This window comes from Merops nubicus, unplaced genomic scaffold (genome assembly GCF_000691845.1).
Source record: "Merops nubicus isolate BGI_N331 unplaced genomic scaffold, ASM69184v1 scaffold50811, whole genome shotgun sequence".
NCBI classification, from domain to species: domain Eukaryota; kingdom Metazoa; phylum Chordata; class Aves; order Coraciiformes; family Meropidae; genus Merops; species Merops nubicus.
Window position 1 is genome coordinate 1 of NW_008588631.1, and position 10,586 is coordinate 10,586.

General features: G+C 49.2%; 2 protein-coding genes across 2 annotated transcripts; one reads left to right on the top strand and one right to left on the bottom strand.

Annotated features, from left to right (window-relative positions):
• Positions 1-2,322: 2,322 nt before the first annotated feature.
• LOC103781587 (transmembrane protein 178B-like) lies at positions 2,323-4,256 on the top strand (the record flags this gene model as incomplete). Its single annotated transcript, XM_008949311.1, has 3 exons — positions 2,323-2,436; positions 2,882-3,019; positions 3,710-4,256. Coding segments are annotated over 3 exons (497 nt in total), but the record flags the coding sequence as incomplete, so codon positions are not given.
• Positions 4,257-5,767: 1,511 nt separating this feature from the next.
• PSMC3 (proteasome (prosome, macropain) 26S subunit, ATPase, 3) lies at positions 5,768-9,332 on the bottom strand. The gene is made up of 10 exons (XM_008949310.1): positions 9,208-9,332; positions 8,407-8,511; positions 8,248-8,310; positions 7,677-7,814; positions 7,403-7,546; positions 7,033-7,181; positions 6,616-6,712; positions 6,330-6,475; positions 6,095-6,176; positions 5,768-5,988 (listed from the first exon to the last, which is right to left on the bottom strand). Exons 1-10 carry the CDS (start codon positions 9,328-9,330, stop codon positions 5,878-5,880), a joined length of 1,158 nt encoding a protein of 385 aa, XP_008947558.1. The 5' UTR covers positions 9,331-9,332; the 3' UTR covers positions 5,768-5,877.
• Between the last annotated feature and the right edge of the window lie 1,254 nt (positions 9,333-10,586).

Sequence of the window (10,586 nt, forward strand, 5' to 3'; positions counted from 1 at the left end):
GCTGCCCCTGCCCTTCGCCACCCCTGCCCTCCGCTCCCTCCGCTCCCTCCGCTGCCCCTGCCCTCCACTCCCTCCGCCTCGCTCGCTCTCCTGCCTCGCGCAGCCCCGTTCTAGGCAGGCCCTCGTCCGAAGGCCAAGGTCTGGATTTTGGGGGCTTTCTTATGGTGTTTGTCTGAGTGTGTTAGGAGTTAAATTGTTCTGTTAACAGGCCTCTGAAACAGGGGGCAGGGTGATGTACCTGTCTTATAGACTGCTCTTTAAGGTGTGTAAGGGCATAGGAGCAAGCACTTGCTGGAGTAACTTCGACTTCACTGTAACTTTGAGATCGTAGACCTGATTCTTTTTTTTTTTTTTTTTCTCCTTGAGTACTGACAGAACAAGGTGCCTATCACTCTAAATGCAGACCCATGGAGGACCTGGCTATATTTGAGTGTGCAAAGTCTCTGCTAATTAGACTTAGAGACTCAGAAGATGGGAAGCACAAACTAGTGACTGCAGGTGCAAAATCTGGCTACTGAGTGTTGCCTGGGTGCATGTGACAATTTTCTGGGAGAAAGATTCAGCTCAGCAATCACTCTCACCACTTCCCTGATCCCCTGACTCTCTTGCTGACCTGTTTCTGCTTTTCTAGCAGACCCTCAGAGGGGGGGGCCTCCCTTGTTTTGCCTGTGGTGTCTCACACCAGAGCAGGTCCAGCCTGTGCTCTCAGAGAAGTGGGAGTCTTGTTGGAAAAATGACTTGTGATGGTGTAGTCAAAAGCTGTCAACGAAGCCCATGGATTAGGGGTCAGCACTCAGCACAAACATTAAAATTCACTAACACTTGAGCGCTTTGTTTTGCAAACGTGCTGTTTTGATATAATTTCATTTGCTACCTACATAAAATTAGCAGTTTGAATTCTGAGAAAGAAAGGATTAGGAGTGAAGCTTTTAATCCAGAGGCAGAATGAATTGATATTTGAAAATCTATAAATAAACAGATTTGTATAACAAGGTGGAGAGGTTTTACTTCTAGTCTATGCGTATAGCTCTTGTAGCAATACAGAACAAAGATTTATTCAGTGACATTTCAGCTGAGGACTCCGTAGCTGTGATCGTAAGGGATGTGCATCTCTGGTCTTTGGTGTTTCTTTCATGAACTACAAGAGTAGTAATCCTTGCTCTTATGCAAAATACTGTTTCATATATTGTACTTTTGTCGTCAGAACATTTAAGTGCATAGATCTTCCTTTTAGTGCATTGTAATCTAAAATATGATGTCATTCGTTTGTACCGTAGACACATTTCTTAACAACACATGTAAATCATGTCAGTATTGAAACTGAATTCGGTCACCTCTACAAGTGAACTTCAATTATATGCCGTGCTGTGTTGCATATGGCCTAAATTCTTAACGGAGATGTTTACAGAGCCTTTGCAAATCAGCTGCATCCTCTGGCCCATCCCTGGGCCATCTTGTGTGTTTTGCAAAGCTTATCACCTAGTCTGCAGCTCCTTGTTAGTGAATCTTCACTAGCTTGATTAGCTCACTGGCCAGCTGATGGTTTGTGGATGTTTCTTCTGTCCCAGCATTCAATTAGTGGTGATGACCATTGTTTAAGGGGAACTTTTGTACTGTTTAGCTCTTTAACCTTTCTGGACGTTTTCTTCCGCCCTACCGTCCATGTTTATTCTCCCTCCTGGCCCTGGTCTTATTTATTGCAAGGGAGTGCAAGGCCACTTCCTCTCCCTCCACCCCTACTATCTTCTCTGTTATTGACTGTTTTCTAAACTAAAAATCTCTTTCAACAAGAGCATGCATGTAGGTTCACGTTTGCTTCTGGGATAGAGTTTTTCTTTAAGCTATAATGGGAAGAAGACTTCTTGGGTGCTATTGTTCATCAAAAGTAAAGGAGAGAGCCAGTGAGTACTGGAGTGAATTAAAAGTTTTGTCCCATGCAGTTCACTTCCCAGCATTCATTCAAAGTTTTCAAAGTGGTTCAACTCTGTCTCCTTAGAGGCAAAGCAGTCCTGTTGGTACTTGGCCATGTTCCTGTCTCATCAGCAGTCCCAAAGCACTTGTACCAGTTCCTCTAGGAAGCACCTGGAGCTGGTTTGGGTGACTGTCATTACTGTTCATGTTCAGCTGTTCCTTCTGGAAGCCTGCCTGGGTCAGCATCTTGGTCCCTCTTGGCCGGTGTTGCTTTGTAGCAAGGCTCTCTGCCCTCCTAATTCCCAAAACCTTTGCAGTAATCTGCTCTTTTCTGGTCACATTTGCTCTGTTACTGAGCAAGCGCAAGGCCCGTGCATTTGCGGCTCCTTCACACTGAGGTCTCTTTTACAGGTGTTATCCAGCGCTGCACTGCTGTGAAGTACCACTACACCTCCAGCTCCCTGCCTCGCAACTTGCCCGTCAATGTCACGAACACCATCCGGCAGGACGAGTGGCACGCGCTCCGTAAGTCACCCGCAGCAGCCCAGGCCTTTTTTCCGAGGTTGTTAGTGGAGTTGTTCCCATCATACTGTATTGGTCTGGTGTCTGCTTCTCTCCTCAAGGCCAAAAGAAGCCTTGAAGTACTAACATATACAAATTGTCGCTAAACCCATAGTGCACCCCTTCTGTCCCACATTGGAGGGTATTTGGCCAGTATTCCTCTTGAGCAGGACACAAACACCTTCTGGTTGTACAGTGCCAAGCAGAAGGGAGCCACGTTAGCTGGATTCCCTCAGTTTCAGTGTAATGAGCAAAGTGTCTACCTCAGGGAAGCTACAGGAGGGGGAGTCTGTGGGTGAAGGATAAACTTTAGAACAAGCAGATCTAACTGGCTCACCCCTGGCTGTCCTGTCTGGGGGCTGACACCTTCATGCCTTCTTTCTTGTTTTTCTCCCTGCTCTTCCCTCAGATCTGCGGAGGATGACCGCTGGCTTCATCGGCATGGCCGTCTCCATCATCCTGTTTGGGTGGATCATTGGTGTGCTGGGCTGCTGCAAACAGCAGGAGCTCATGCAGTACGTGGCTGGGCTGCTCTTCCTAATGGGAGGTGAGAGCCTTTTGCTTCTGCTCCTGCAGCCACCACAGTCAGTATTGCTGGCTGCGGAGGTGCTCTTAACAGCAAAGTCAGCCCACAGCAAACACACGAAACAGCTCTTTAGCACAGCAAACCATACACGCTGGAGTGCCTCGTGTTAGGAGTTTCTTCAGGGTTTTTTTGCCCTTCTGTGTAGGTGCCTAGTGAATGTGTGGCAGATAACAACAACCTGGGCCCCTTTTTTGGGCTGAGGCTACAGCTGGCATAGTCTGGATGTTCCTAGTAGAAACCAAGTAAGAAACCAGGTTCTGCCCTGAGCCTCAGCTATTTACCATCTGTAGGAGAGGCTGCCCAAATACCGTCCGGACCCTGGGGACTAATACCAGTCATTGGAAATTAATAGAATCTATGGGGAATCAAAGTATGATGAACTACCCATGACTGAGTTTCCAATAGCAGTAGAGGGAGCTAAGGCGATGCAGGTTACTTGTGAAGTGAGGTCTCCTGTAGTCCTAGGTATTTTACCTTTTTTTTCCCCCTGCCTTGTAAAAAGAGTGACTGGTAGGACTACAGAACAAACAAACAAACAAGGGTAATTCTTGATTTTAAAAAATTCATGACTTCAAACAACCTAGGGAAAATACCAGATCCTAATTAGCCTGCCCGAGGGCAGTGTAGAACCCTCTTGCTTTTCTCCTGCAGGTACGTGCTGTATCATCTCTCTCTGCACATGCGTAGCTGGGATCAACTTTGAGTTGTCTCGCTATCCTCGCTACGTCTACGGGCTGCCGGAGGACATCAGTCATGGCTATGGCTGGTCCATGTTCTGTGCCTGGGGAGGCCTGGGCCTCACCCTGCTGGCTGGGTTCCTCTGCACATTGGCCCCGTCACTCAACACCTCACGGGCGTCTGTACAAAAACCCAGACAGGAGAACGGGGCCGTGTGACCGGACGGAGCGAGGAGAGACTCTGGAAAGCACAGCCTGGGCAGAGCAGTGGGTTGACAGCGGGCAGAGGTGGCACGGCAGCGTGAGGAGAGCGATGCCACGGCCGTGCAAACACCAGCCCCTGGAATGCTGCTGCAGCCTCCAGGCGTGGACACAGACATTGCAAGTAACTCCAGGTTTGAATTATTGGCGACTTGGTCATTGGTGGTTTATGGGGGACAGTTCTTTTGTTTTTCTTCTGTTTACAAGGGATTAAGTCCAAGGCTGTGTCTTTTTGTGTGCTGTTCTTTGAACTGTACCTCCATGGTCCCATTATTGTCCAGTTGTAAGGGATGTTTACGCACCAACTCTATTGCTGCAGGTCTGTGTGATTCAGACCCATATAGGGGCAAGGAGCTACGTGAAGTTGGCTTGAACACTTTTGCAACAGGCGTGTCTAGGGTTGGCTCAGGCCATTGTTTCCCAAAAGAACCTTGATCTAAGCAGAGGTTTAGGCCAAAGAATTAGCCCCTCCTGAGTATTAATTAATCTAAGTCAGAAATCTGTGCTATTCCATGCTGTGGTATCAGCTATTTACCCACTCGCTACTAAAGCTGTATCCAAAAAGAGCCAGCTGTAACTGGAGTAAAGCTCTAAAAACTCTAGCGAAGGAGGGGAGTTTTCCTCAGCTTCTTAGCCAAACAAGTAACCTTTCATCTGTAACGACCACACCCTTGTTTTAATTGGGAGATGTACAAATGATGCAGCTTCTAACTGTCCCACTAGAGGTGAGGGTACGTTTCTGGAAGCACGTCAGTTAGGATTTCCAGGATCAGCTTTCACCCCCCAGGTAACCTGTGGGCACAGCTCCTGTTCTGTGGGAGATGGGCAGTTCTCCCACAGCTCAACCAGCAGTGCTGCTAGGACAGCAGCTGTACAGCCCCTCCACCGTTACCGTCCAAAGGCACCACAGTGTGTTTTCCTCAGGAAGGCCTGGCTCCTGCCTGCCTCACCCCTCCCCCTGTTCAGCACCAAAATGTCCCCCGGGCGCAGCGCCTCAGGAGCACCGTGCTCAGCCCGAACACACGCCCTCTCCAGAAGGAGCAGTAAGGACCTTGGAACCAGTGCAGGTACTCAGGCTAACTCAGGAACAGCAGCCTAAGTTCTCTGGGGTGCATTTTGCTTTCCTTCATCTGTTCTTTCCTCCCTCACGTCCCCACGCCTCTCCCTGGCGTCCAAAAACTGCACAGGTAAAGATGAGATGGCCAGCATTTGGAGATGTTTACATGGTATTTAAAATACAATACAGTGGCATGTAAGATACTTAACGCTGAAGTCAGTGTATTTATGAAAAGTGTAATTTTTAAATGGAAGTTGTAATTCTCAACTGGCATTAAAAGTACTTTAAGACTTGCTCAGTGGATGAAACCTTGAATTACCAGACTGGTTCCCCAGAGAGCTCATCTGCTATCAGCAATGGTGTCCAGTCTAGATAACAAAGCTAAAACATCATTCGCATGTGAATCACGTTCCCCTCTCCCTTGCAAAATGAGTTGTTAGTTAAGATGTTCCCAAGACCCTTATCTATAAACAAAGCTGTGTGGTCAGTAAAACCAGGGGGCGCTATCTGGGCTGCAGTTCACCACTTTCCAAGTACACTTACTGCAGTTGACCTGTTGGTCCTCATCCGCAGGTGGCAGGACAGGATTTAATCCAGTTCTAACAGGAGGCGGCTCCAAATGCAGCGTGATGGGCACCACACAGGAGGTTTTCACTTTCCCATCTGCAGATGTGGAACCCCTGAGCAAGGGCGACAGCCCCAACACATCACGGATTGTTTTTAAAGGGGAAGAAATGCTTTATTTTTTTCCAGACAGAAAGTAAGTCGGACAGTCCAGTGTAGTCCTGGCCTCTGCCAAGGTCAGATCCTTGACTGGGCAGAGCTCAGGCGTAGTACTGCAGATTAGCCTTTTTCTTTGCTTGAACCTCCAGGATTCCTTCCATGTAGTCCTCATGGGTGAGCTCTGTAGCTCCGCGGCGGAGGGCAATCATCCCCTGCCCAACAAGACAGGATTTAGAAAGGGGATGTGGGCACCCCATCCGTGCCAGCTTTCGCATTCGCCCCGTCCAACAGCAGAGGGTGCTGGGGAGGAACACTCACCGCTTCCACGCACACGGCCTTGCACTGCGCCCCGTTAAAGTCATCTGTGCAGCGAGCCAGCTCCTCATAGTTCACGTCAGGGCTGACAGGAGCAGGAGGGGGAAAACAGGTTTGAGAGCACGTACCAAATAGAAGCAGCAAGGTGTGGAGTGTCCTTAAAACCCAACAGTGACCTCTCGACAACAGAACACGCTCCCACTCCACAGCCCCAAGGTATTGGCTTTGTCCTCCATACCTGACATTCATTTTGCGTGAGTGGATCTGCATGATTCTGGCTCTGGCCTCCTCATTAGGCATCGGGAACTCGATCTTGCGATCCAATCGTCCAGAGCGGAGCAAAGCTGGGTCCAAGATATCAACCCGGTTGGTTGCAGCAATCACCTAAGTAGAAGCAGGGTTAGCGGGCACGTGGTGGACAAGTTCCTGCTCCCCGAGGGTACACCAAGCCTCTTCCCTAGACACTGTTTTCCATCCCCTGCTAGAACACCCTGGACCTCAGTAGCACTCTGCTAGATCCCAACCTTGACTTGTGTGTTGGGCTGGAAACCATCAAGTTGATTAAGCAGCTCCAGCATGGTCCTCTGCACCTCCCGGTCACCAGCCTTCTCACTATCAAACCTGAGGTGGAAACGGGTGAAACAATTAGCGTGAACCTGACCACCGTGTGCCTCTGCTTTTAATCACAGGAACAGACAGTACAACTGCAGTTCACACTCCTCGGCCAAGGTCTTCCAGCTGGTTTTATGCAGCAGGAAACCATCAGGCAGATCCCACGTCTTGCAACCTTCACTCAGGAACCCAAGCACAGTAGCACCTGCCACCTACCTGTGACCAGCTTCGCTCTCTTTCTGAACAGGCCCTGCTTTAAGGTAGCCCTCCCTCAGACAGGGGGCTGCCAGGCAGCTCCCAAGAGCTTTATGACATGGCCTGCGCCTCACCTTTTAGTGCCAATGGCATCCAGTTCGTCAATGAAGATGATGGAAGGGGCTTTTTCCTTTGCTAGAGCAAAAGCGTCGCGTACCAGCTTAGCTCCGTCGCCAATGAACATCTGCACAAGCTGCGGACCCGCGAGCTTCAGGAACGTAGCCTGGGAAGAGAAAGAGAATCCTGTGCCTTGGTTCTCAATAAGGTCAGTTCCAAATACCACGAGAAGCCCTTAGTTAGAACAACCGAGCACGCAAACAGACATGAAAACCCCAGCCTTGGTAACACCGCCTTGTTCGGACAACGCTTCTCAACGCGGAGGCGTTTCTGTTCTTTGTCGGGTGCTGTCCTACAGCAGCACATGCTTCCACAGGTTCCTTTTACCTTCGTCTGGGCAGCACATGCTCGAGCTAAAAGCGTCTTCCCTGTTCCTGGGGGTCCATACATAAGGACTCCTTTGGGTGGCTGTATACCCAAGTTTTCAAATTTCTCCTTATGATTCATTGGCAGGACAATGGCCTCCACGAGCTACAGTGAAAAAAAACACACCATTAATACGTAACCCCATTCTGTCCCACAGATACAGTCTGCCTGTGTTGAGCTGAAGTTCGAAGACTGCTGTCCTCAGTCACAGCAGAAACTAAACGTCAAGTTTCACCTCTTGGATTTGTTTATCCAGGCCCCCAATGTCACTGTACTGCTCTGTGGGTCTCTCATCCACCTCCATGGCCTTCACCCGGGAATCATACTCAGTAGGTAGAGTCTCCAGGATCAAGTAAGAGTCTTTGTTCACCCCCTGTAAACACAAGTCCTTTGCTTGTAACACTCTTCAGGCAGCAGTGAATAAACACAATCAAGGATGATTCTCCAGACCTCAAGGGTGCAGCAATGGCCAGCTCTAGCACTGGCACTCATGAAATCCCCCCAGCCTGGCACAGTGGACAACGCCACAGCCAGCCTGGCACATTTAGAATAAGAGGGGCCCAACTTACTTTTAACACAAACGATGAGTTTTGGAAACCTCACTAGGCGCCCTCTACAATTTCAGCACCTGGTTTTATGTATAAAGAGCACACATCCCAAACTACTCTCCTATACTAAGAATATGATTGAGGCCATACAAAAATTGTCTTGGGAGAAATGTGGACAGATTTGCCTTCTCTTTGAAGAGCAAGACATGCAATTTTCTGGCCAGCATTGTATCTAATGGTCACAACAGCACCACTCACCACTAGGTCTCCAGGCTTCAACTTCTCAGCATCAACCAACCCAATAACAGGCAGGAAATATGTCTGTAGGGAAGAAAACGCAGTAAGCAAAACCCAGCCAACCCTTGGAGAAGGTCCCTTTCCACACTCCTCACCCCTGGCTGACCACACAGGTCTCACCTGGCGCGTAGAGGTCTTGATCACAGCGCACTTGCCCTTCCTCTGGGAATCAAGGTCAATGTTGGCTCCATCCTCCTCCTGGTCATTGGGGTCAACATCCAGCAGCTGAAAACCAGAGCAGGAGATGCCATCACAACGTAAGCAGGATGACCCCAGAATGAACACTGCTAAAGTACACACAGCAGGAGAACTAAAACTTCCCATCATCCATCATCAGGAGAATCCTGGAAGTATTAAAACTCTCTTATAAAAATGTCTTCCTTGCCTGATGAGGCAGCACACAACAGTACACAGAAAGATGCTACATAGTTCAGAACACAGCCACAGTTAATGGTGCTGATTTCTCCTCCCATTACAGCAGCTCACATCAAGCCTTAAGTTCATTAAGTTTTAAAACACTAGTACTAACCAACCACCTTTTTTTAAAAGCTCAGTGTATCAGCATTTTTTTTGGCCCATCTGCAAAATGAGCGAATTACAAAAAGAATGTGATGTAGTAACAGAGGCATCGCTTTTCATTTGCTGTGTCACAAGTTTCAGAAAGCACGTACCAAGTCAGGTGCCCAAGCCCACGCTAGGCAAGACCGTGACACCCTGACGGCTGGTTGCGTCCAGGTGAGCAGCAGTCAACACAGAAGGAACCACCCAGACAAGAAGTGTGCACCTTCAGATCACAAACATGGCTAAGGGGAAAATGAGAAAGTCCCGGCTCCAGGAGCATCAGCAGCTTGAGAACACGACACATCCGGAAGGACTGCCAAGCACCCTGCCCTTCTCCCTCCCAACACGCGCTCCGCTCACCTCAATAACGTTAGAGACAAGGTAGGGTAGAGTCTTGTTCACTTTGATCTTCTCGCTGTTCTCCTTGATCTTGTCTTTCATGGCCTGAAGCTCGTGGGTCACTCTCAGTACTTCACTCTTCATGATCTGGAATCCATACACAGAAGAAAGAGAGGAATAGTACTAAGAAGACTAAGACAAGATACGTTATTCCAAAAGTAAAACAAGTGCTCTTTTATGTGGAATGGGCCTGTCTTGGGACAGGCCTGCCCCAGTCTGTCCTATTAAACATCGTTAAGGCCAGCCTATAGACAAGAGCATGGAGTGCACTCGCACTGCATTTGGGGATGACACCCAACTGGGGGCACAGACTGTGCTCAGGGGCACGGCTGCCACTCAGATGGACTTTGGGAGACTGGAGAAACTGGCCTATGGAACACAAGGGCAAATGCAAAGCCCTTCCCCTGGGAAGGAACAGTGCCTTGCAATGACATGGGCTGGGGACCAACTCTGTGGAAAGGGACCTGGGGTCTCCACGGATAATAAACTGAACAAGAATCAGCAACGTGCCCTGACAGCAACGTTAGCAAACCAGATCCCGGGCAGTCCTAACAGGAGTGTTGCCAGCAGATGGAGAAAAGTGGTCTACTCCCTTTACTCAGTACTTGTTAGATCCTGTCTCAAGCACTCAACAGACAGGGAAAAAGTGGACTAAGTTCTGCATAAGGCCACCAAGATAGCCAGGGGGCTGGAGCACAGGCCCTGTGAGAAGTAGCGTCACAGGGAAATGGGCTTGTTCAGATGGAGACAGCATCAAGAAGACAGAAGCAGACACTTCCCAGCCGTGCACAGTAGGCAGATGAGGTAGCAAAGACTGAAAGGAGAGGTTCAGGCTGTATATAAAGCAAATCTTTACCCTCACAAGGACAGTCAAGCAGTGGCACAGAATGCCCAGGTAAGCGGTGCAATCTCTGTGTTTAGAGGTTTTCAATATCTAGCCAGATAAAGACCTGAGCAGCCGGGGTTACAGCTGACCCTGCTCTGAGGCAGAGGTTGGACTAGAGGTCTTCTCAAGTCCCTTCCACCATGAATTACCCAATGATCCTACATGACTCAGGCCATGGAACAGGATTCCCCCTTCCCTGTGCCTACAAGAGCTGAGCGAACTTGTCCACGTTTAACTTAAGCACCCACAGCTCTGCAGAACAACTGTCCCCTCAGCTTCCTCTGATCCTCGCTCTTTTACTATTTCTCCCCTGCTTTCGAGGCTATTCCTCAGCCTGCCCTTCCGCTTCTAGTTAACTGCGCCTTCGTTTTCATCGCCCTCGCCTCTTCCCCAACAGCTGTGCAAAGCCCCTGACACCCAACCCGAGCACCAGCAGCGCAGGGCTCCCAAGGCG